The following is a 26,553-nucleotide window of genomic DNA, read 5'->3' as shown; positions in this document are numbered from 1 at the left end:
TTGTTGTTGTTAATATTAATTTTTTCCCCCTAGAGGTTGAAGATTGGGCTCTCGACAACCTAGGAAGCCAAAGTATCTGAAGACACTTAGCCGGGCGCCGGGTCTGGGTCTTTGGCGGCCCGCACGCTCCGCACCGGCAGATCCGGCGGGGTGGGGCCGAGCTGCGCGCGACCCTCTGCGCGCTCTGGGAGTCCAGCCCGAGTGACCGCTCTGGTCACCACGACCGCGGGCTCTATGACTCCGCACAGGCTGGCGGAACGGGGCGGAGTCGGCGGGGAAGGCGGAGAGGGTCGGGCACCATGAGTCTCGGCGCGGAGCTCTCGCGGAACCGCGTCGCGAGAAGCAGCAAGTCCCGCGCTTGCGCAGTGCGGCGGTGGCCTGTGGCGCGGTCGGCGAGTGAAGGGGTTTATTAGGTGGTGTGAAGGCCAGCGCCGCCTCGACCTGTGGTCACCATGAGCGGGACCTTAGCGAAGATCGCGGAGATCGAAGCCGAGGTAAAGGGCGCGCTGGGCGCCTACCTTCCCAGGCGGTGCCGCTGCTCCTATGTACCGTCGACGGCGTCGCCCAGTGCCTGCCACCAACTCCCTCCCTCAGCCCTAGCTTGCACCTCCTCGGCTCCTTGCCCCCTTCCTGAGCGCCTGTGGGCCTGGGCCCCTCAGCTAACATTAGGGGCTCCCTCTTCCACCTCCTGGCCCCACACCTAGTCCTTGGCAGGTACCCTATCTGGTATTCAGCGTATGTCTTGCTATTTCTGTTTTTCTTGCTTTTACACCGATCTCTTCCAGACTCCGTGACGTGATACCACAAAGTCTTGCCTACCCGCCACTCTAATCCCGATGATCCCCCCCTTTTGCACGTCATGGATGGTGGCGGTAAAAAAGAAAAAAAATCTAAAAGTAAATCGATTCTACCCGGATAGTGTGTGATGCCTGAGAAGTTCAGAGCTTTTTGATTTGTTTTGTTTTTGAGATAGGGTTTCTCTGTTTAGCTTTGGAGCCTTACCTGGAGCACACTTTGAAGACCAGGCTGGCCTCGAACTCACAGAGTTCTCCTGCTTCTGCCTCCTGAGTTCTGGGATTAAAATCTCCTTCTGCCTCCAGAGTTCTGGGATTAAAGGCATGCACCACCACCACCCGACGAAGTTCAGGGCTTTTTAAAGTTTGTAAAATGGTGATCCTGTTTTTGACCGGGTCCAGTAGAAACGAATCCTGTAGGTCGGTGTTAGTTCCATTTGTGGATAGGAATTGGAGTGACGTGGTGCTATCACATGGGCTCTCATTTTTTTCTAGTTGAACCTGGGTTTTCGCCTCCCCTAACTCTTTTTTTGGAGACAAGATCTCTCTACGTAAGCCCTGGACGTTCTGGAACTATGGAGACGAGACTGGCCTTGAACGAGAGAGAGAGGGAGACAGAGAGAGAGCCACTTCTGCCTCCAGACTGCTGGCATTAGCCAGTCTTGAATTTTTCTTTTTAAAAAAATATTTAGGCAGTGCTTAGGAGGCAGAGGTAGAGGCAGGTGAAACTGTAAATTCAATGCCAACCTGGTTTACATAGGGAGTTCCAGGACCCTCAGGACTACATAGAGAGACTCTATCCCAAAACTCCACAAATAAATGAAATGAGGTGAAATGGGCACACTGACATTAGTAGGACCTCGAAAAATAAAAGATTATGCATGCTCTCAGCTTTTGGGAAGATTCGGGATACTTTCTTTTCTGAAGTGCTGCAGGTTTATGGCTGTGTTTCTTCCCTTATTAGATGGCTCGGACTCAAAAGAACAAGGCTACAGCGCATCACCTTGGGCTGCTTAAGGCTCGCCTTGCCAAGCTTCGAAGAGAGCTCATCACTCCGAAAGGTGGCGGTGGCGGTGGGCCAGGAGAAGGTTTGTGATTCCATCTATTGTGTGTGTGTGTGTGTAGTTTCTATTAAACTAATATGTCAGAGGTGTGTGTATATGTATGTATACATATGCCTGTGAATTATTTATGTTTCTTTTGAGATAGAGTCTCACTGTCTAGCTCTTGGCTGTCCTGGAACTCACTATGTAAACAAGGCTGTCCTCGAACTCACAGAGATCCACCTGCCTCTACCTCCCAAGTGCTGGAATTAAAAATATGCACCAGGCCAGGCGGTGGTGGTGCAAGCCTTTAATCCCAGCACTCGGGAGGCAGAGGTAGGCGGATCTCTGAGTTCGAGACCAGCCTGGTCTACAAGAGCTAGTTCCAGGACAGGCTCCAAAACCACAGAGAAACCCTGTCTCGAAAAACCAAAAAAAAAAAAAAAAAAAAAAACATGCACCAGTTCATCTGGCTTCTGTGAATGCTTTTTGTTTTTGTGTAAACCCAATGCTTTGGGTTTCTCTGTAACAGCTCTGACTGTCCTAGAACTCCTCTCTGTAGACCAGGTTGGCCTAGAACTCACAGAGATCTGCCAGGCTCTACCTCCCAGGTGCTGGAATTAAAGGCCACCACCATGTCTGCCTACTTTATTTTTACTTATTTGCCTTTATTTTTTTTTTTCCAATTGAGGTAGATCTTACTGATTCTGGAACTCACCAGTTCAGCTAGACTATTTGTCAAGCTCTGAAGAGCTGCCTGTAAGCCAGCAATGGGTTACAGGTGTGTATAGCTGTTGCTAGGTGTCACAGGTATGTGTAGCTGTTGTTAGGGGTCACAGGTGTGTGTATCTGTTGCTAGGCTTTTTTACATGGGTGCTGAGAATCCACAGTCAGGTCCTCATGCTTGTGTGCCAAGCACACTGACTTCTAAATCATCTCCATAGCCCCATTATTTTTAAACATTTAAAATTTATTTTGTGTATGTAATTAATACTTTTAGCAGGGCAGTTTGTGGTGCAAGCCTTTAATCCCAGGCAGAGGTTGGTGTATCTCTGTGAGTTCAAGACCAGCTTGGTCTACAACACAAGTTCTAGGGCAGCCAGGGCCACACAGAGAAACCCTGTCTCAAAAAACAACAGCAACAACAACAACAACAAAACCAAATTATTAAAGTCTATTTGTATTTTCTAAGTTTGACATATTTTCTTAGTACTGGGGATCAAACCCAATACCTCATACAGGCTAGGCAGATGTTTTATTACTGTTCCCAGCTTTGAAGCCTAAAGTTTTGTTTATTTATATATTATTGCAGTACTGAGATTTGATCCTAGGGGCCTTGTGCATGTTAGGCAGGTCTTCTACCGCTGAACTACTTGTCAAGTCCTTAAGCCTTAAATCCTGAATTATATATTTTTTTATTTTAGTTTTCTGGTTTCAAAGACAACTGAATATAATGCAAGTAAACAGTAGTTTTGTTTATACCTCATGCCCCCCAAAATAGATGTATTGAAATGGATACACCTGCTGCTTTAGTGAGGTTGAAGTAAGAAGTTGGTGCAAAGAGGCTGGACTATGAAAGCAGAAATAGTAAATTGGAGATAGCTGTGATTAGGACTCAAAGGAATGCGGTATATTTTGCATACTTGCTAGAAAGACCCACCAACAGCTCTGAACTTAGTTGCAGCCATTGTTAAAATACAAGGAAGGCCTTAGTTGGTTCAGTGCTTGCTGTGCAGGTGCGAGAACTTGAGTTCAGATCCCAATCCCATGGAAAAAGCTCTTCTACTCCCAGTGCTAGAAAGGTAGAGGTAGGGTTCCTGGGGTTTTCTGGCCAACAGTCTAGCTGAAGGTGAGTTCCAGGTCTTAACAGGTAAAGTAAAAATTGATCCAGGATAACATCTGATGTCAACCTCTGGCTTACACATCACAAGCTTAAGAACACTGGCATAGACACACAAAATCCCAAAAGCTGGTAACACAGTACTTGGGACTAGAGGCAGGAGGATTGCAAGTTCCAGTGTAACCTAGACTACTTAAGTATATCCTTATCAGAAAACATGATTACACTAGTCTCAGATATAAGATAAAATCCAAACCAGAGTTAAATGTAGAGCTCCAAGTCCACACCCTGTTTTTGTGTGTGTGTGTGTTTTTGTTTTGTTTGAGACAGGATCTCTATGTAGGCCAAGTTGGAATTGACCTTTCAGAGTGCCACCTTGCTTCAGCCTCTGAATTGCTGGGATTAACACTATGTAACACTATGTCTGACTTTATTTATTTTGATATTTTAAATTTTTGTTTGTTTTTTTTTTTTTTTTCTAAACAGGGTTTCTCTGTTAGCCTTGACTGTCCTGGAACTCACTCTATAGACCATACTGGCCTCATTCACAGGGATCTGCCTACCTCTGCCTCCTGAGTTCAGGGATTAAAAGCATGCACCACCACTACCCAGATGATACTTTAAATTTATGTATGTGTTTGGCATAGTGGTGCACACCTTTGATCCCAGGACTTGGAAGGAGAGGCAGATAGATCTCTGTGACTTCCAGAATAGCAAGATGTGTATAGTAAGATCCTATCTCAAAAAAACAAAACAAAAAGTATGTTTGTGTGTCTGTCTGTCTGTGTCTGTGTGGTTACTTGTATGTATGTGCACCGGTGCTTTCAGAGGCCATAAGAAAGAATCAAATCTCTTGGAACTGCACTTAAAGCTGCTTGATGTGCGTGTTAACAACCAAGCCAGGGTTTTTACAAGAGCAGCAAAGAGCCATCTCTAACTCCTGTGTTACTTGTTGGGTGAGTGGTTGGGTGTTTTGCCTGAATGTATATATCTATGTACTCTGTGTGTGAAGTGTCCCCGGAGGCCAGAAGAGCTTATCAGATCCATTAGATCCTCTGGGACTGGAGTTACAGATCATTGAGGGCTGCCTTGTGAGTGCTGAGGATTGAGTCTGGGCCTCTGCAAGAGCTGTTAGTGCTCCAGCCACAGCATGTTGTGGTTTTGAGAGATGACCTCAGATATTCCAGCCTGGCCTCCAAACTTGGGATCCTTCTGCTTTTTACATCCCAGGCACTGGGATTACAGGTATACATCACCATACCTGGCTAACCTTCATTATTTAAATATTATATCAAAAATAATTTAATAATTATTATAATTTAATTATAATATAATAATTATAATTTAAGTAATAAAGGATTACCTTGTTTTAATTAAGTACTGCATTAAATTGAATTGTAAATTTTATGCTTGAATTCTATTTCAGAAGTAAGCCTCAGAAAGTTAGAGAAACACTAACAAAAATGTGTAAGGACTTAGGTGGGTGGTAATGCATCCAAGGATAACTGCTGTCTTCTGATGTTTGTTAATGTTTCAGGTTTTGATGTGGCTAAGACAGGTGATGCTCGAATTGGGTTTGTGGGTTTCCCATCTGTGGGGAAGTCAACTCTGCTAAGCAATCTAGCAGGAGTGTATTCTGAAGTGGCAGCGTATGAATTCACTACTTTGACCACTGTGCCTGGTGTCATCAGATATAAAGGTGCCAAGATCCAGGTGAGTAAGATTCGCGGTCCAAGAAAGGAAAGAAATCCATTTTTTTCATGCATTTCAGGAGCTCTTTATTAGTGATCCACAGTGTGTCAGGTATATATTTTTATTTCCTAGGCCTCTTGGTTTTTCAAGACAGGGTTTCTCTATGTAGCTTTGGAACCTGTCCTGGAACTCACTTTTTAGACCAGGCTGGCCTTGAACTCAGAGATCCACCTGCCTCTTGAGTGCTGGGATTAAAGGTGTTTCCCATCGTTGCCCAACTGGCCCCTCATCTCTTAACAGTTGCTACATTAAATGGTTTAACAATAGTGTAATACAATGAAGAAGGGCCTATGGAGATACATTAAAAAACGGGACTACTGGGGCTGGAGAGATGGCTCAGCGGTTAAGAGCATTGCCTGCTCTTCCAAAGGTCCTGAGTTCAATTCCCAGCAACCACATGGTGGCTCACAACCATCTGTAAAGAGGTCTGGTGCCCTCTTCTGGCCTGCAGGCACACACACAGACAGAACATTGTATACATAATAAATAAATGAATGAATGAATGAATGAATATTTTTTTAAAAAACGGGACTACTTCTAAAATCTGATAATGGGGGAAGAACTTCTGAGACAAAGTACAAAGTGACTTTTGGAAGTGACTTTTTAAGATTTATGTGTACGGGTCTTTTGCCTATATGCCTATACGTATATGTGTGCCTGGTGTCATCAGATATAAAGGTGCCAAGATCATGCACAGGCACTTGTGCATGACTGGTGCGTAAATCCCTGGGACAGACCGTCCTGAGCTGCCATGTGGATGCTAGGAATTGTACTCAGGTCCCATAGAGGAGCACCCAGTGTTCTTAACCACCGAACTATTTCTGCAGCCCCAGAAGGGAGTCTTTTGAGAAAAGATCATATATAGTCAAGGCTGGCTTGAACTCCAGGTTTGTCCTTGCTTTAGCCTGTGAGGTGCTAGAATTATAAGTGTTTGACGCCACACCTGGTTGGCGGGGTGTCTTGAAGTTAGCATATGTTTTTCTATTTTTGTGATAAAACACCATGACCAAAAGGCAAGTTGGGGAGGAAAGACTTTATTTGGCTTGCACTTCCATATCACTTCGAAAGAAGTCAGGACAGGAACTCACACAGGGCAGGATCCTGGAGGCAGGAGCTGATACAGAGGTCATGGAGGGGTCTGCCTACTGTTTTGCCCCCCTTGGCTTTCTCAAGAAACTAGGACCACCAGCCCAGGGATGGAACCACTTACAATGGGCTGGGCTCTCCCCTATTAATTACTAAAGAAGAGAATGTCCTACAGGCTCACTAATAGCCTGATTTTCTCAGTTCAGATGCCCTCCTTTCAGATAACTCTAACTTGTGTTGTGTTGCCAAGAGACTAGCCAGCACAGCATAGAATTTGACCAGCTAGAAAAATAAAAGTACATTTAAGGCAGCTATCACACGTCTTTAATCCCAGCACTCTGGAGACAGAGGCTACAAATCTTCGTGAGTTCAAGGCCAGCCTGATCTACATATCGAGTTCCAGGACAGCCAGGGCTAGGTAGAAAGACTCTGTCTCCAAAGAAAAAGAATTAGAAACAGACAAACCAATAAAAAACAATGGTACTGGTACATCTTATAGTGATTAGCTATCGGGTATCTTTTTTTGTTTGTTTGTTTGTTTGTTTTTCGAGACAGGGTTTCTCTGTGGTGTTGGAGCCTGTCCTGGAACTAGCTCTTGTAGACCAGGCTGGTCTCGAACTCACAGAGATCCGCCTGCCTCTGCCTCCCAAGTGCTGGGATTAAAGGCGTGTGCCACCACCGTCCGGCTGCTATCGGGTATCTTAAAGATAGGTTGAGATTGAATTTATATAGGGTCTTTGTATATGCTAAGGAAGCTGACCTTTATCTGTATAAGACTTGAACATTACTCTAAAGGCACCTGAGTTTCTGTAACCCTGGCTATCCTGAATCTTGCTCTGTAAACCAGGCTGACCTTGGACTCTTAGAGATCCTTTAGCCTCTGCGCACTCCCCTCCCCAATGCTGAGATTAAAGGTGTACACTGCCACCACCTGGCTTTAATTTTCTTTTTTCAGTTTAATGTAAAAAAATAATGGTTTTGTTCTTGAATGATCATAGGTGCATGTCATTATGCTTTGTTCTCCTCTGTCCCCTCCCCTGCTCCTTTCCTCTCCTCAGTTAATCCTGATTCCTGCTTTTATTTACTTTGTGGATTCTGTAGCCTTCTGTTTCCTACCCCTTCCCCTCATCTCAGTCTTTCTAGTTTTGTGACTCCCCTCCTATATAACTACACACATACACACTCACAATTTTATTTTATTTTTTTAATATTTTTATGCTTTATTTAACTTTATTTTATGTGCATTGGTGTGAAGGTGTCAGATCCCCTGTAACTGGATCTTCAGACAGTTGTGAGCTGCCATGTGGGTGCTGGGAATTGAACCCCGGTCCTCTGGAAGAGCAGTCAGTGCTCTTAACCACTGAACCATATCTCCAGCCCCCACACTCACAATTTTAAATCTAAACTCTATACAAGAGAAAACATGAGGTATTTGTTTTGATCTCTTAATATTTTCCAGTTCCATTCATTTTCCTGCCAGTGTCCTGATTTCATGACTGTATAATACCCTGTTTTGCATAATATATTTCACATTTTTACATGTTTATCTGTTGATGAACAGACACATAGGCTGCTGCTTTGGTTAATTGTGAATGAATAGTACAGCATATACTTATATATTTTAGTAATAAAGGATTTACTAATCGATAGAAATAGTTGATAGATTCATTGGATGGCTTAAAGAAATATTAGAAGTGCTGAAGACTTATCACTTGCTAGCTACTTTATTATTTATTTATTTTTGAGACAGGGAGCCTCTGTATAGCTCTGGCTGTTAAACTCACTTTGTAGACCAGGTTGGCCTACAATTAAGAGATTTGCCTGGCTCTACTGGGATTAAAGCATGTGCCATCACACCTAGCTTTACTTGTTAATTTATACTAAGTGGTCGTGAACTTTTTGTTTTAACTTGTGTTTTTTTACTACAAGTTTTCATATAGCCAGATTGGTCTCACATTCAGTTTGTAGCTACTGATGACCTTGTATAACTCCTGATCCTCCTGCCTCTACCTCTGAAGTGCTGTGGTCATAGGCCTGCGCCACTGTACCTGACTCTCATTTTCCATAAAGTATATAGTGTGTATATTTGAAGCTTTTTTTTTTCCTGTGACAGTATTTCTCTGTGTAGCCCTGATTGTCCTGAAACACACTCTGTACCAAGCAGGCTGTGGACTCAGGAGATCTGTCTCGCTCTGACTCCCATATGCTGGGATTAAAGGCATGTGCCCACACTGCCCAGATTTCTTTTTTTTATTTTTATGTCCTTGGGAATTGAACTGAGGACTTCGTTCATGCTGAATATCTCACCCTAATTTGAGAGTTTCTCTCTCTCTCTCTCACACACACACACGAAACTGCCACTACAATCAGCATAGTGGCCGTATGTAGTCAGCCCTTTGTATTTATCGGTTCTATATTCAAGGATTCGACCATGGATTGGATTGAGTATATCTAGGAAAGAAATTGGTGTATATATTGTTTATATAGTATTTACTTTGTATTGGTATTAAATGTAACCTATTGATTGTTTACTGGTATGTGGAAGGATACATATAGGTTATATACAACTATCATATTTTGTTGTTTTTCAAGACAGGTTTTTATTGTGTACTCTGGCTATCCTGGAACATATCCTGCTTTATAGATTAGACTGGCCTTGAACTCAAGAGATCTTGCCTGCCTCTGCCTCCCACTCTGAAGGTGTAAGTCACAAACAATCCCACACCAGTTTGGAATTAGATTATTAGAGAGGTTTTTTATTTTAAGGGGGAAAAACTTACAGATCACCGTCCCAGACAACAGCCCTCTGTGCAATCAGGAATGGAGCCTACTCGCCCGGAAGTGGAGCCAAAAGCTAGAGCGCCAGAGCAAGAGCAGAGGGAAGTGGCCCCTTTTTTAAAGGGAGAGAGACCACGCCCCAGTGGGCTGGCATCTCAGTGGCTATTGGCTGAAGGAGCAGAAGGAGCTCCCACAACACCACTCTGCCAAAGATTTATTTGTGTGTGTGTGTGTGTTTTATTTTTTTGAGACAGGGTTTCTCTGTGTAGCTTTGGAGGCTGTCCTGGAACTAGCTCTGTAGACCAGGCTGGCCTGAACTCATAGAGATCCGCCTGCCTCTGCCTCCCGAATGCTGGGCTTAAAGGCGCACGCCACCACCGCCCGGCATTATTATGTGTTTTGTCTGCACACCAGAAGACATCATTGGAGTCCATGGGACTAAAGTTATATAGTTGGTTGTGAGAAGCCATCTAAGTGCTGGGACTTGATCTCAGGAATGCTGGAAGAGCAGCCAGTGCTCTTTACCACTGAACCATCTCTCCAGCCTGTCATTTTTATATAAAGGATTAGAGCACCTCTTGATCTTTGTATCCACAGATATATGGGTGCGTATGTGTTTTGGGAGGCTGATTTTGGCGCCAATCTTATACACATATTGAAGGACATCTGTCATGTGACTTTTCAAAGTTTTCTTATGCCCCTTCTTTGTTTGCCTCTTCCATTAGTGAGTGATCACTAGTCAGTTTTTGCCACTGCAAATTAGTTTACATGGTAAGAATTTTATGTAACTGAGAAACTGTAAGGGCTACTGAGATGGTTAAGGCGCTTGCCTCCAAGGCTGATGTCTTGCATTTGATCCCTTGGACCCACATAGTAGAAGGAGAGAATTGACTCTTGCAAGTTGTCCTCTAACCCTTAGAGCGTTTTTTTCTCCCTCTTTTTTTTAAGATTTGTTTGTTTATTATAGTGTTCTGTCTGCATGTATCCCTGCAGGCCAGAAGAGGGCACTAGATCTTTTTTTTTTTCCTTTTTTTTTTTTTTTTAGTTTTTTTTTTTTCGAGACAGGGTTTCTCTGTGGCTTTGGAGCCTGTCCTGGAACTAGCTCTGTAGACCAGGCTGGTCTCGAACTCACAGAGATCCGCCTGCCTCTGCCTCCCGAGTGCTGGGATTAAAGGCGTGCGCCACCACCGCCCGGCGGCACTAGATCTTATTACAGATGTTGTGAGACATCATGTATTGAACTCAAGACCTGGAAGAGCAGCCAGTGCAGTGCTCTTGACTTCTGAGACATCTCTCCAGCCCTTTCCTATATTTTTTTTATTATTTTTTTATTTTATTTATTTTTATTTTAAAAGTAATTTTAAAGTTAAAAAGTATTACACACAATTCTCTTATATTGCTGACTTGCTTCCCTTAATCTTAATTTTTTTTTTTTGTCTTGGCCAGGTTTCTCTGTAGAACAGGCTGGCCTGGAACTCAGAGATCTGCCTGCCTCTGCGTCCTGAGTGCTGGGATTCCAGGCGTGCACCACCACTACCAGGCTGGAAGTGAGTCTTTTTGAGAAAGGGTCTTTTTTTTTTTTTTTTTTTTTTTTGGTTTTTTGAGACAGGGTTTCTCTGTGGTTTTTTTTGGAGCCTGTCCTGGAACTAGCTCTTGTAGACCAGGCTGGTCTCGAACTCACAGAGATCCGCCTACCTCTGCCTCCCGAGTGCTGGGATTAAAGGCGTGCGCCACCACCGCCCGGCGAGAAAGGGTCTTATTAGTTTTGCAGGAATACTGCAGAAATTATGTTGTGTCTTTGTCCTTATCATGGGGCTTATAATGTTAGTTATGTTGACATTATGTGATGTATATACTGCTCTGTGTTTATATGTGTGTGCACTTACTTGTGTGTGCATGTAGAGATCAGAGATTGATATCAGAATGTCTTCCTTTATTGCTTTCTGCTTTAACTTTTTGAGATGGTTTCTCACTGAACCTGGATCTGGTTGTTTTTGCTAGACGAGCCCTTGTCTATTGAGCACTGGGAATTTCCACCCCCAATGACCTGGTGTTATATGTACATACCTCTTTGCCTTGTTTTCATGTGGATTCTGGGGATCTGAATGTAGGTTCTCTTGCCTTTTTTTTTTTAAATCAAAAAGGTCTGTAGCCAATCAAGCCCCATCACTATTTTTTGTTTTCAGACATATTCCTTCTATGCAGATCAACCTGGTTTTGGTGTTTTTTTTGTTTTTTGTTTTTTTTTTGATTTTCAAGACAGGGATTTTCCGTAGCTTTTTGGTTCCTGTCCTGGAACTAGCTCTTGTAGGCCAGGCTAACCTCGAACTCACAGAGATCTGCCTGCCTCTGCCTCCTGAGTGCTGGGATTAAAGGCGTGCGCCACCACCGCCCGGCCTTTGTTTTATTATGATGATGATGATGATGATGTATACAATATTCTGTCTGTGTGTATGCCTGCAGGCCAGAAGGGGGCACCAGGCCTCATTACAGATGGTTGTGAGCCACCATGTGGTTGCTGGGAATTGAACTCAGGACCTTTGGAAGAACAGGCAATGCTCTTAACCTCTGAGCTATCTCTCCAGCCCCTCAACCTGATTTTGAGCTTAAGATTCTGTCTTTGCATCTGTAGTGGGAGTTCTAACTGGTTTGATATTAATTTATGTGAGTTCATTAAGATGGTGTTTGCAGCTGGGTCGCTCACACTTTTAATCCTAGCATTCAGGCAGAGGCAGGCAGATCTTTGTGAGTTCCAGGACTGTAGGGGAATGTGTTACAGTTGTAGTGTTGCAGAGATATCCTGACTTACAGGGAAGCCAGGCTATACTTAGAGCCCCAATATGACAGCTCTGGAGGGGTAGAGCCCCAATAGGACGACAGCTCTGGAGGCTGGAGCCGTAATATGTCCTATATACGGCTCAGCCCTGGAGGGACGGTGTCCTGACAATTGGGAAGCCAGGCTACCTGAAGATAAGGGTGCAGGATGTTGGGATCCTGCTCTCCTGCAGAGCCAGTACAGCTGAGCTCTGCTCTGTTCACTTAAGGAAGTGTCCTAGCAGAGCTATCTGCTTCTTCTCCAGCCAAAGATGTTTCTTCTTTGCTAACACTCTGCTAAAGGGGAAGCCCGTGTAGAACTGTAGCAATCTCCTGCTCTGTTGAAAAGTTGTTACTTTTTTCTGATCGGCCTTGCTCAGCCCCCTTAAGGAGCATCCTAGCAAAGTTCTTTTCTGTTCCGCCTTGCTCAGGCCCTTTAGGGAAGCTTCTCAACAAGGTTTTTCAGCTCAGTCCCATAAGAATGGTTCTTCTAGTCTGCCTAGCGAATGAAGGTCATCCAAGACTGTTTTGGGAAAGAGATTTATTTGGGAAGGAGTCCAGGAGAGTGGTGGCCCCTAACTGAAGGGGACAGAGAGACTTATATAGGGCTTCTTAGGGGGCGGAGTTTTCACAGAGAGAAGAGGGATTGGTTAATTTTAACCTGCTCAGGGATTGCTTAGCTTAGTTGGTCAGGGCAGAAATAGCTCTGACTTTATGGTCAAATTGTGTTTCTTTCACTGGTTCTTTTTAGCTTTTGACTCCAATCTTAGGACCAGAGCGTACATATTTCTTTCAGTGGCTCTGATTCTGGGGACAAAGTATGTTTGACACTAGTTTCATGTGTCTTTAGTCCTGGGTTCAGTGATAAAGATGTTTCTTTCCCTGGTCCAGGTCTCAGATCCAGCATGTGGTTTTTTTTTTTTCTGACTCTGGGTTCAGAGTCAGGGTGCTCAGTGATTGGTTGGTTTCCTGCTCCAGTTGTCTCTTACCTTACAAGAACAGCAAGGGACCCTGTCTGAAACAACCATAAGAAAAAAAAAAAAAGAGGGCAAGCGATAGATGGTGTTTGCAGAGCTTCTGAACGGAGATGTTTTCTTTACAAATCTAGTTACTAGTTCAGGGAAGATACTCTGAGAAAATCCACATTCCAGTTCTGATTCTCATGCTTTCATTTTATTATTAAAATTATTTATTTTTTTCATGTGTTTTCCTGCTTGTGTGCCTGCGTACCACTTGCATGTCTGTTGCCTGAAGAGTCATAAGAGGTTATTGGAGTCCCTGGAAGTGGAGTTACAGATGGTTTTGAGTCACCATGGGGGTGCTGGAAAATGAACCCATGTCCTCTGCAAGAGCGAGTTCTCTAACTGCCTAACCGTCTCTGTATTGTTACAATGTTTGTATATCCTGTGCAATCAAGCACATTCCTTAAACTTTTGTCTACTCATTGTGGCGTCTGTTTTTGCAACAATTGTTGCTGTTATATCACTTATGTCACCTAATGGTGACATTCAGTTTTTTCCATTACATTTGTTATTTGGATTTCTGTATGAAAGAGCTGCCCTTCTTTTACTTATTCAGTAATTTATAACAATGTGGGATTATGGATATTTTATTTTATGTGTTATAATTCAGTACTATTAGCTGGTAAATGGTGGTGCATGCCTTAAATCCTAACACTTTGGGAGGCAGAGGAGGCAGATCTCTTAGTTTGAGGCCAACCTGGTCTACAAGTGATTTCCAGGATAGTCAGGGCTACACAGAGAAACCCTGTCTTAACTCACCCCCAAAATTCAGTACTATTATTACCTAGGTTTTACCAGCTTTGACCATTAGAAAATTCCTTTTGTTGTCTCCTTATGTTTTTTATATAAGCCCTCACCTTGTTTCCTTTTTCTTTGGGGATGTGGTTTTCTAGGTAGGCTAAGCTGGCCATAAGCTCAGTGGCCTGCTTTGCCTTTGCCTCTTGTGTGCTGGGATTGTAGTGTGATTTGTTAAACAGATTGAAAATCACAAGAAAAAGTGCGAAAGGATGTCATGGTCAAGATGATGTAATGTGTGCTTGCTTACTCTTATTTTACCTAGTCATGTGTATGCATGGTGTGATGTGTGTGTATATACGCTTGTTTGTGGGCATGTGTGTATGGAGGACAGGTATCTTTGCCATTCATTCTCCCCCTTATATATCAAGGCAGGGTCTTTTACTCGAACTCAGTTTCCCATTCAGCTAGTCTAGATAATCAGCTTGCAGTGGGAAGTAGCCTGTAGCTGACCTTTAGTATATGCTAAGGGAAATAGCATTCCCGCATCACTTACTAGTCAGGAAGATTGGATTTGATAAAATGGGTGTTTTAGTACTTGCAATTCCAGAACTTAGAAAGTGGGTGGAGGTATGGAAGGTCCAGAAGTTAAAGGTCATCTCAGGTACTTACTGATTTCAGGAACAACTGGGATTCCATAATACTCTGGGATCTCAAATATGGGGGGTGGGGGGTGTCTCTGTGACCACCAAGCCTGGGAAAGTAAGGATTCAAATGAAGCAAAAAGGAAATCTAGCCTGTGGTGGTGCACACCTTTAACCCCAGCACTTGGGACACAGAGACGGAGTTAGAGGCCAGCCTGGTCTACAACGTGTATAGCCAGTGCTACACAGAGAAACCCTGTTTTGGTAGAAGAAGAAGAAATTGCAGTTCAACACTTAAGAGCTGGTGTTCAAGCTTTTTTTTTAATTTAAAGATTTATTATATATTTTATGTATGTGGATGTTTTGTCCGCATGTACTTTTGCACATCAGAAGGGGGCATTGGTTCCTCTGAGACTACAGATATAGACGGTTGTGAGCTGCCACCATGTGGATGATAGGAATTGAATTCACAACCTCTGAAAAAGCAGCCAGTGCTTATAACCACTGAGCTTCTGGTTCAAACATCTAGAGTTTCACATTGAGTGATTTATATTAAGCGTAATTAAACAGTACCATTTGGAAAAACGTTTTCTGATGTAACATAGTTCCCTGTGCACACGGAGGCATATTACATCAAAGTCCTCTCAAAGATGGATTCTGGAGATAGGATGCCTGTATTATCTTAAGGGCCTAGGGGAAGATCTGGTGTGATCTGGTCGTCTGGGCTGTCAGCCACCTCTGGTCCTACTTGTGGGAGTTTGGTATGACCTGGCCCTTACAGATAGTGCAAAGATCCCCAGGCTCTTAGCCACCTCTTTCCCCAGCCTTCTGGGCAGAAAACATCTTTTCCTTTAAACAGACAGCCCTGCGTGTTTAACATTCCTGGTCTCCCTAGTGATACCTGTGAGCACAAGGATCTCTGCTCCCAGCACAATGAAAGGTTGGATTTGGGTCTCATAAATTTTGGAGACCAGAGAAATAGTGGTGTTCAAAAGAGGATACTTGTCAGTATGATTGATCCATTCACATTTATAACCAGTTCCTTTTCCCTGTTCTTAATCTTGCAGCTATTGGATCTCCCAGGTATTATTGAAGGTGCCAAGGATGGGAAAGGCAGAGGTCGTCAAGTCATTGCAGGTAAGTGGTCTGGGGCTGCCGTCTGCAGATACTACAGGTAGCTTCTGTTGGATGGCAATGGTCTAGTTCTTCACCTCTGTAAGTTCTGGACGTTTCAGATGTCATCTTTATTGATTTTTTCCAGTGTGGGTTTTTTTTTTTTGTTCAGTAGAAATCTTCTTTAATTTTGATAGATTCTAATTTGCCTTTAAAACCTTTTTAGGTTTATTTTTTATGTTTTGTTCATAAGTAGTACTTAGCCTGCATTGTATGTATGTGCCCCACATGTCTGCCTGGTCCCTGGGGAGGCTGGGGAGGTGGTTGTATCCTCTTGAACTGGAGTATATAAGTGCCTGCCACCATGCCTAGCCTGGTTTTGTTTCTTGCTGTTTTGTTTTGTTTTTGTTTTTTTTGTGCATGAATTCTGGGATCAAACTCAGGTCCTGATACAAGCACTTTACCTACTGAACTATCCCCCCAGCCTTGAAGATGTTTTATAAATCCATACCTCCTTAGTTTTGTTCATTTTTATTTTTGTGTGTGCTTTGTCTGTGTGTGTAGCTCATTAACCATGGAGGTCTGAAGAGAGCACATTGCATCCCTTGGAACTGGGATTATGGATGGTTCTGAATGCCAGGAACCAAATCTAGGTCCTTGGCAAGAGCAGCATGTGTTCTCAACCATTGAGTCATCTCTCTCGCCCAGACTTAGATTTTTGGGGGGGGGGTTAAATATTTATTTATTTATTATGTATACAATATTCTGTCTGTGTGTATGTCTGCAGGCCAGAAGAGGGCACCAGACCTCATTACAGATGGTTGTGAGTCACCATGTGGTTGCTGGGAATTGAACTCAGGTCCTTTGGAAGAGCAGGCCATGCTCTTAACCTCTGAGCCATCTCACCAGCCCCAGACTTAGATTCATGATGCATTTGGTGCATCACATTAGAAGAAGGGAATATTGATTTTGATTTTCTGTTTCAGAGCTGTCAGTCCAGTATGTCAAAGAGGACCAAACAGAGCTTACATAGGTCAGATGGTCAGAAGAGAGGTGGAGGGCAGTAAAGAGGATGAGAGGGGATGGTGTGAATGACCAGTGAGTACACAGGAAGATTCAGCATTGTTGGTCTTTTTTTTTTTATTTTTATTTATTTATTTTTTTTGGTTTTTTGAGACAGGGTTTCTCTGTGGCTTTGGAGCCTGTCCTGGAACTAGCTCTTGTAGACCAGGCTGGTCTCGAACTCACAGAGATCCACCTGCCTCTGCCTCCCAGGTGCTGGGATTAAAGGCGTGCGCCACCACCGCCCGGCTGTTGGTCATTGCCACCACGGAGAGCAGTCATTAAATACTGGTAACACCACTGCCTGCGGGAAGTGTGTGACGTACTCCGCTAGTGGGAATATAAACTTAGAAACACTCTCAGTTGTTTAGCAGGTTCTGGTCACTTTTATTTGTGATGTGCAACAGTTTCACTGGTGTCTATCTAGGAAAAATGAAAACATAACAACAGAAAGACCTGGGGATGAGCATTCTCCCCCTCCCCACCCCAAGGTTTCTCAGCATAACAGCTCTAAGTGTTCCAGAATTTGCTTTGTAAACCAGGTTGGCCTTGAACTCACAGAGATCTGATTGCCTCTGCCTTCCAAATATATGACTGTTTATAGCAGACCCAAATTATGCTTTCAAATTGAAAATTATATATATTCCTCCATAGGTGACTAGCAGGTAATAGTATACTACTCAGTTATAAGACACAAGTTGCTGGGCAGTGGTGGCGCACGCCTTTAATCCCAGCACTTGGGAGGCAGAGGTAGGCGGATCTCTGTGAGTTCGAGACCAGCCTGGTCTACAAGAGCTAGTTCCAGGACAGGCTCCAAAACCACAGAGAAACCCTGTCTCGAAAAACCAAAAAAAAAAAAAAAAAGACACAAGTTTACTGATAACAAACACAATGTGCTTGAATATTAAGAAGTGCTAGAAGAAGAAAAGATTTAAGCAGAAAAGAGGACATTTTTATTTTACTCTATGTGGAATTTTAAAAAGTAAAACTTCCTATGATGCTAGAAAGTGCTTGGCAAGGAAGTGGTCTAAAACTAGTGTAACTTTCCAGGGTGATTTGAATGTTCTGTATGTTTTGACTGACTTTTTTTTTTTTTAAGATTTATTTATTATGTATATAACATTCCATGTATGCTTGTACGCCAGAAGAGGGCACCAGATCTCTTTATAGATGGTTGTGAGCCACTATGTGGTTGCTGGGAATTGAACTCAGGACCTCTGGAAGAGCAGTCAGTGCTCTTAACCTCTGAGCCATCTCTCCAGCCCCTGACTGACTTATTTTTGACAGGGTCTCTCATAGTCTAGTTGTCCTGATCTTCATGCTGGGATTGCAAGTGTCCACCACCACAGCTGTCTTGACTATCTTGACACTGTATTTTGACGAGTGTGCTGATATTATTAAATCATCTGCTAAACAGATCCAGTTTGTTTTTGTAAAGTGTAGTTTGATAAGGCAGATTAAATGTATGTTACTTGAGAACTGGAGAGATGATTCAGTGGTTACGAGCACTGACTGGCCTAACAGAGGATCCAAGTTTGATTCTGAACACCCACATGGTAACTTACAACCCCCTGTCTCCAATTTCAGGGGATCTTCTGGCCTTTGTGGGATATTCGGGCAAACACTTAACACCAAATCAAAACCAAACCAAATACATGGCTGTGCTCATGTAATACAGATAATGTAGTCTGGATTTTATTTTAGAGTGTGGATTTTAAGGTTTATTATTTTAAATGAGTTTGTATTTTAAAAACATTTCTAAGTTTCTTGGTGGTTTATCCCTCAGCTGATATCTTTAGTGTGATTGTCTTATGTTTAAGACGGGCCACTTTTCGGGGGATGGTTTGACAACTTTAAATCATGCACTACGGATTGATAGCTAGTATAAATCTTTGGTAACTTTCACATTTTATCTGTATATAAGAGCAAGAAAAAAATCTCAGTCTGGGGTTAGATAGAAAACACCTCAATTTGAGTTTTTGGGTTGGTAAAGGCTGTATGCATTCAACTTAGGGTGTCATTTTTACCCCCAGTGGCCCGAACATGTAATTTGATCTTGATTGTTCTGGATGTCCTAAAACCCTTGGGACATAAGAAGATAATTGAAAATGAGTTGGAAGGCTTTGGGATTCGCTTGAACAGCAAGCCCCCCAACATTGGCTTTAAGAAGAAAGACAAGGGAGGCATTAATCTCACAGCCACTGTAAGTGGGGAAGATGACCTGGGTAGAGTACTGACTGGAGGGTTGGCGTGAAAGGGGATTCACATGTGCAGAAATTGATAACTTGAAACTGTTCTCCTCTTTTCCTGTACTCATTGAGATAATTCAGTGACCTTGTATTAAAAGATAAGAAAAACAAGGTCCAGACAGGAGTCATCCTCAGACTGACTTTTTCAAGCATTTGGAACAACATTCCCATGAAATAGCTCCCAGGGCCCTGTGCTCTCGTTTGTCATTGACTTATACAGCCCTGACCAGAGACCAAGCATTGGCCTACGCTCTGGAAGTGGCGCCAGGAAGGCATGGAGTAGTCGAGAACCCTCATTTTTGGGTAAATGAACAATTAATGAGAAAGATGCAGTGTGCTAGATTAATAAAGCAGGGAAAGGTGAGGAAGCTGTGTGTTCCCCATCTCCCCCGACTGTGTTTCATGTATCTCAGGGTGGCCTCAAATTTACAATGTAGCTGGGAATAATCTTGAACTTCGTATACTCCTGCTTCTGCCTCCTGAGAGCTGGGAGGACAGATGTTTTCCAGCATGCTTGGTTTCTGGGGTTTCTTGGGATTGAATCCAGGGCTTTGTGCATCCTGGGTAAGCATTCTACCCCCCAAAACAGGGTTTCTCTGTGTAACAACCCTGGCTGTCCTGGAACTCACTCTGTAGACCAGGCTGGTCTAGAACTTAAGATCCGCCTGCCTCTGCCTCCCGAGTGCTGGATTAAAGACTTAGGCTACTGTGATCCGCAGGGTTACCTTTCTAAGTTCACAGAAACACTGGCTGAGGTGACATGAGAAGGGCAGTCAGTGAATATCTTGGGGAAGGATGTGTGTTGGAGAGGAGAGCCAAGTGTAAGTTCCTGAGATTGAAACATGAAAGCAGCAGAATGAACAAGCTAGAAATGAGCTCCTTGCATAATATTATTCTGACCTGTGGAATGACCTTGACTGCTTTTTGTTTTTGGTTTCTCTGAAGATTTTTTTTTCATTTTTGTTTCAAGTGTTTTGCCTGCATATGTGCATATCATGTATGTGTGGTGCCTAAGATGCTTTTGTTGTTTTTATTCTTTACTCTTTTGGGGGGCCCACCACCCAGCCCCAAATAATCACATACGGCGACTTAAGAATAACTTGTGAATGTCCGCCCTTAGCTTAGCTTGTTTCTAGCCAGCTTTTCTTAAATTATCTCGTCTACTTTTTGCCTCTGGGCTTTTACTGTTCTCTGTTTTACTGTTCTGTATATCTTTTCTTTCTTTCTTATTCCTTGTCTATTTGTGTAACTGGGTGGCTGCCCCTCAAGTCCTCTCCCTTCTCTTGCTTCTCTGATCTGTCCTTTCAGACCAGATTTCTCCTTCTATTTATTCTCTCTGCTTGGCAGCCCTCCTGTCCTTTCTCCTGCCTTACTATTGGCTGTTCAGCTCTTTATTAGGGCAATCAGGTGTTTTAGATAAGCAGCGTAATACAGCTTCACAGTGTTAAACAAATGCAACATTAAAAAAAGGCAACTCATCTTTGTATCATTAAATAAATGTTCCAGAGCGTAGATGGATGTAACACATCTTACACTAATATTCCACAGCACTGAAAAGACTGAAAGAGGGTATCAAATACCTGAAATTACTGGTGCTTAGAGGCCAGAGGAGGGTTCTTTGGGCAGCATCACACTATGAAGCTGTAGCTGCCCTGGAAGTCTCTGTGGAGACCACATTGACCTCGAACTCAGAGAGTCCTGCCTTTCACTGCCTGCTGATTCTGTCCTTAAAGGACAAGCTAAGCAATGACTTCTTTAAAAAAATAAAAAGGAGGGGAGGGTCAGGTGGGAGGGGTGGGGTGGGGTGGGGTGGGGTGGGCAACACACACCATGTATTTGTGGCGGTTGGAGGTTGGAGGAGAGGCTGCAGAAGTCCGTTCTCTCAGCCGTGTGGGTCCTCAGAATGGCAGCAGGCCCCTTTACCTACTGAGCATCTTACTGACCCTGAAAACTGCATTTTCTTTTTTTCTTTTTTTTTTTTAATATTTGTTTATTTATTTATTATGTATACAATGTTCTGTCTGTGTGTATGTCTGCAGGCCAGAAGAGGGCACCAGACCTCATTACAGATGGTTGTGAGCCACCATGTGGTTGCTGGGAATTGAACTCAGGACCTTTGGAAGAGCAGGCAATGCTCTTAACCACTGAGCCATCTCTCCAGCCCTGCATTTTCTTTTTTAAAATTATGTGTATGGTGGACAGTGGTGGCGCACAGCGCACGCCTTTAATCCCAGCACGTGAAAGGCTGAGGCAGGCACTTCTCCGTGAGTTCGAGACTACCTTGGTAAGAAAGAAAAGAAAACTGTTTAAGATAAAGTGGGAGAAGGAAAACTGGAGAAAATTAGACTGTCGGAGATCCAATAAAGACAGTCTTTCTGACAGAATGAGAGCAAGCAGCTTTATCAGTTGCTGTTTTGGTCAGTGAATTAAGGTCTTAGAATTTCCTCAGAGTTCAGATTAAAATAGGTTTAAGCTCTTTTTTCTGAAAGATCTTCCTGTTTATTTTGCCTTGATACCTGACCTTGAGAGTTCTTTGAATTGGTGTGCTGTAACTTGTTCATAGCTATTTGGTGGCTTGATGGACAAAGGTGATTGCTAGATTGATATTGAATTAGGACTTTACCTTAATATCCTGTTCTTGTTATCTTCTTAAAGATGGTGTCATCGATGATTGTAACATAAGACTTGAGTGTATGAATTATGGGGACTGGGCTGTGTGCAGGACACAGCACATTTTACACCTGCCTGAGTTTAGAAAGCTTTGTAGGTCTACTGTAAGTTAGTTACTCTCGTCAGGGCAATGTAGTGAGTTTACATTTTGGCTAGAAGTTTTCAGGCACAGGGCTGGAATGTAGCTCAGTAGATAGGATGCTTGCCTAGCATGCACAAAACCTTGTTTAGTTCACAGTACCACATTGACAGAGCCTGGTATTGCATGTCTGTGATCCAAGCACTTGGGAGTTAGTTATACTTAGGAGGATCTAGATCATCCTTTGTTTGAAAGCAGTCAAAAAGAGAAAAGTACAGAGAGACTGGATATGATGGTACCTGACTTTAATTCCAGCACCCACGCAGAGACAGGTTGATCTCTTTGAGTTCCAGGACAGGCAGAGCTACATAGTAAGACCCCGTCTCCCAATAAAGAAGAGTACATCGTCCCCATCCTCCCTGATTGGTCTTTTTTTCTCTCCATTCAGTGCCCTCAGAGTGAACTAGATGCTGAAACAGTGAAGAGCATTCTGGCTGAATACAAAATTCACAATGCTGATGTGACGTTGCGGAGTGATGCCACAGCGGATGACCTCATTGATGTGGTAGAAGGAAACAGGTACTTGTTGTGTTGTGACTGGGTTGAAGTTAGAGGGAGACTAACAGTGGTTAGGTAGGAATTGAGTGGCACATGCGGGTTGAAGTTCATTTCTGACTTCTTCCTTGCTCTGCAGTTTGATTAAAGATGGTGTTATTCCCTGCTCGGGTTATTTGCTGCTTACTTAAGCTCTTCTGTCAGCAGTAGTTGGTCGGGTCAGTCTGCTCTCTCCAGTTACTACTACTTGAGCCATCATATAGGCCACCTTAAGATGCGTCTCTTCCATGCATCCTAACTATGTGGCTGAACACTTGTTGTATGAAACACTGTTACTGTTAGCACTTGAGTGATTTAAACCACTTTGTTGAAGTTATTCCTAACATTAACACAGAATCTTCTTATTTTTTTATTTGAAGAATTTAAGTCAAACGGAAACAAATGAGTGCAGTTGGACAGTTTACGAGTGAGTCACCTGAGTCTGAGAAGCTGCAGCTTGTGTGACTACTAGTGATCTTAACTGTCGCACTGATTGGACACTAGGACTGTAATAGTACTAAATGCTCTACTTAGAGCCACACGGCGGTGGCGCACGCCTTTAATTCCAGCACTGGGGAGGCAGAGGCAGGCGGATCTCAGTTTGAGGCCAGCCTGGTCTACAGAGTTCCAAGATAGGTTCCAAAAAGCTACCCAAAGATAAACCCATGATTCCTTCCTTCCCGCCTTCCTCCTTCCCTTTCTTTCTTCTTCTTTTTTTTTTGTTTTTTTTCTTTGACACAGGGTTTCTCTATGTACTTAGATATCCACCTGTCTCTGCTGAAACTACAGGTGTGTTACCACCACCAGTGCTCAGCATATATACCTGTAATTTCTGTGTTCCTTCCAGCCGGTGCTGGACTTTGTGCATGGTAGGGGAGACTGAATCATGAGTTATAGCTCCAGCTTACGACAGTTTTTAAACACTAAACTTTTTTGGGGGGGGGGGGTGGAGGGGTTGACAGTAGTTCACTATCTGTCCTGGAACTCTGAGTCGATCATCAAGCTTCCCCTTAACTTTTGGTGATGCCCCTTCCTCTGCCTTCCAGTGCTAGGATGGCAGGCATGTGCCACTATGTTTTGTCTTCTTTAGAAACAAAGAAAAAAATTAATTCCAAGGACTGGCATTATGTTTGAAACTGGGGCCTGAGTTTTATTTTACAATCTATAATTCAGATTTTGGACTTTTACTTTTATGTGTATGTGTCTGCACCAGTGTGCAAGTGCCCAAGCAGGCCAGAAGAGGGTGTCCCCACTGGACTACAGAAAGTAATGAGCTATGCAGTGTGGGTGCTGGGAACCAGTAAGTCCTCTGGGAGAGCCAGGGCTCCTGTCTGCTCAGCATCATGCATACTGTGGGTTTGTGTTTGTAGTGGGGGGTGTGTCTGTGGGGGTGGCGGTATTCTTGAGTGCGTGTCATGGTCCCTACTTGGAGGTCGGAGGACACTTTGAAGTTTGTTCTCTCCTTGCACCTCAGTGAGTTCTAGGATCATCCTGGGTTCAGGTTTGCTGGAAGGTGCTTTGCCTGCTACTTCCTGTAAATGGACGGTGCTGATGGCTTTTGAGGCCTCTGACAGGGCCTCAGGTGGGGAAGTGCTAAGTATTCAGGCTGTTTTATCAGCAGCTCCAAGTTAATAACTTTTCTTCTTCTCCTCTGTAGAGTTTATATCCCCTGTATCTATGTATTGAATAAGATTGATCAGATCTCCATTGAGGAATTGGATATTATCTATAAGGTTCCTCACTGTGTGCCCATTTCTGCCCATCACCGCTGGAATTTTGATGACCTGTTGGAGAAGATCTGGGACTATCTGAAACTAGTGAGAATGTGAGTCCTAATGGTGGCGTCGGGGCTCCGTAACAGAACGTGTCTGTTTCAGAGGTAGAAGTAGCCTGCTTCCTGTTGAGGAGATTGGAGGTCACTTGGCCTGCTGGCAGAGGTGGTAGAGGGTTGTGTATATTCAACACATGGCAGCCTGTCTTTCCTCTGTTGTAGTTATACCAAGCCCAAAGGCCAGCTACCAGATTACACCTCCCCGGTGGTGCTGCCATACTCCAGGACCACGGTGGAAGATTTCTGCATGAAGATTCACAAAAATCTTATCAAAGAATTTAAATAGTAAGTATCATGACATGTGGTACTTCCCTGTGAGTTACTGGTTTCACTAATAGTAGTAGTAATTCTTAGAGGAGGATTATAGAAACCAGGTAACAAAGATGCCGCTGAAGGGATTTCTTGAAGGGATCCCTCCCCCCCGCTTTTTTTAAAAATAATTTATATGTACTATGTATCCCTGGCTGGCCTCTGCTTCCTGACAACTGGGATTATAGGCTTGTGCCAACATGACCGCCTTCCCTCTTGCTGTTTATTTTTATTTCATGTGTATGTGTATATGCCTTAGTATGTATGTGTACCACATGTGTGCAGAGCCTAGAAGGTATTATCAGATCACTTGGAATTACAAGGAATCAAGCTTGGGTTCTCTGAAAGAGCAGCATATACTTCTAACCTCTGAGCCAGCCCCCTCTCAGTGTCTCCTTAAAGGCAAGCCTACCTAACTGGAGCAAGAGAGTTCCAGAAGCCTCTTTAGTTTAGCTCAGGAGTGTTTGCTGGGACTCAGTTTCCTGCCTGGCCCTCCCTCACTCACCTTCTATTTGGCAGATATTGATTTTAGGGCATGGCCAGTGGCTTAGTGGATAAGAATGTGTGCATTGAAAGCAAGAAGACCTGGGTTCAAATCCCCTGCTCTCACATAAAAACTGCTTGGCCCCGATTGCCTGTAAGCCCAGCATTATTGGTTAGAAACAGGGGGTGCTGCAAGCTTCCCTGGGTCTTCTGAAATGCACTTAACTGCTCAGCCATCTCTTTTGTTTTGATTTTTGTTTTGTTTTTCAAGACAGGATTTCTCTGTATAGTCCTAGCTGTCCTAGAACTCACTCTGTAAACCAGGCTGGGCTTGAACACACTCAGATCTGCCTGCGAAGTACTAGGATTAAAGGTGTGCGCCACCACTCTTGGTTCAGCCCCCTCACTGTTTTGCCTTTCTTCAGTTGACTATGGAATGAGAGCAGTTCTGAAAGCATTGTCTTGGTGTATGAAGTCCCAGTGCGCGACACTACTGTGGAAGTAGCTTTGAGTGTCCCAGTTTGGAAGAAGGCTTTTGTCTGTTGTAGGTCTGTGTCTTAAGAGTTAAGATGCTCATTCTGCTAAGACTGGAACCTAGGCAACTAGAGCTAAAGCTGGTTGTTACTGCCACTGACTGCCTTTATTCCTTTTGCTACAGTGCTTTGGTCTGGGGTCTCTCTGTGAAGCATAATCCTCAGAAAGTGGGTAAAGACCATACATTGGAAGATGAGGACGTCATTCAGATTGTGAAGAAGTGAACCTGCCTTCCCCTTCTGCTGGCCAGCCACAGCAATGTTCCTTTAGCACCAAGTACCCTTCTCAACCTTCTGTATTTAGCAGCCATTGGATTGGGGTACAGGAATGGAGATGAAGGCTCCAAAGTGGAACATCATTTGTCTTTGTTGGGGGCGGGGGTAGGGTCCCATTTATTTCAGGCTGGCCTTGAACTCTGTAGCTGAGGCTCACCTAGAATTCTTTATCCATCAGTTTCCATCTCCCAAGTGCTGGGCTTGCCAGTGTGTACCAGCATCTCAGCAACATTGCCTTTCTTACCTTGGTGTCACGTGTCTTGAACTGTATAAAAACTCTGGTGGGCCCATTGGCTGTGTGTCATTGTCAGATTTGCTGTGGGTCCAGCTGAATGAGGAAACAGCTGTATGTACAGGCAGGCGACTGCAGAGCGGGAACCAGATAACGTGCTGTCCTGTGTGATGGACAGTAATGAGAGGCTCTTTCACATGGTGTGGCCTCTGCCTTCAGGTGATCTTAGGACATTGGTGAGGGGAAGGATATCCTGAAGTTATCTGCTTATTTCCTCCAGTGCTGATCTGTTACGGAAAATAGCAGTTGAGTGGTCGAGGAGCAGAGTGGGGTTTGAGTTGTATAGGAACCTAAAGAGATTACTCAGCCTTTGTAAGCCTCCATTTCATCATGTAATACAGGGATAATGGCATTAACTGTTAAGGTTGTGGTGCTGGTATTAGGGGTGGGTTTTGGAAGTTGCTTAGCACAGTGTCAATCTTATAAAAATACTCAGTATATTTTGGTTCCTGTTGTTGCTCAGTTTTTGTTTTTGTTTTTTTTTAAACTGGGCTCATTGCCTGCCATAGACTTAGCACAGATGTGTATTATCACAGTCATGTCACCAGGACCTC

The 26,553-nt window shown here is 43.6% G+C and overlaps 1 protein-coding gene across 1 annotated transcript; it reads left to right on the top strand.

Moving 5' to 3' along the window:
• Nucleotides 1-259: 259 nt before the first annotated feature.
• Drg1 (developmentally regulated GTP binding protein 1) lies at nt 260-26,000 on the top strand. Its single transcript, XM_075944051.1, has 9 exons — nt 260-494; nt 1,759-1,882; nt 5,215-5,390; nt 15,576-15,645; nt 18,717-18,886; nt 22,130-22,260; nt 23,933-24,100; nt 24,269-24,391; nt 25,557-26,000. The coding sequence occupies exons 1-9, from the start codon at nt 453-455 to the stop codon at nt 25,654-25,656; spliced, it is 1,104 nt and encodes a 367-aa protein (XP_075800166.1). The 5' UTR covers nt 260-452; the 3' UTR covers nt 25,657-26,000.
• Nucleotides 26,001-26,553: the final 553 nt, after the last annotated feature.

Source organism: Microtus pennsylvanicus, chromosome 12, assembly GCF_037038515.1.
Source record: "Microtus pennsylvanicus isolate mMicPen1 chromosome 12, mMicPen1.hap1, whole genome shotgun sequence".
Taxonomy (NCBI): domain Eukaryota; kingdom Metazoa; phylum Chordata; class Mammalia; order Rodentia; family Cricetidae; genus Microtus; species Microtus pennsylvanicus.
This window is presented reverse-complemented; position numbering and strand designations above follow the sequence as displayed.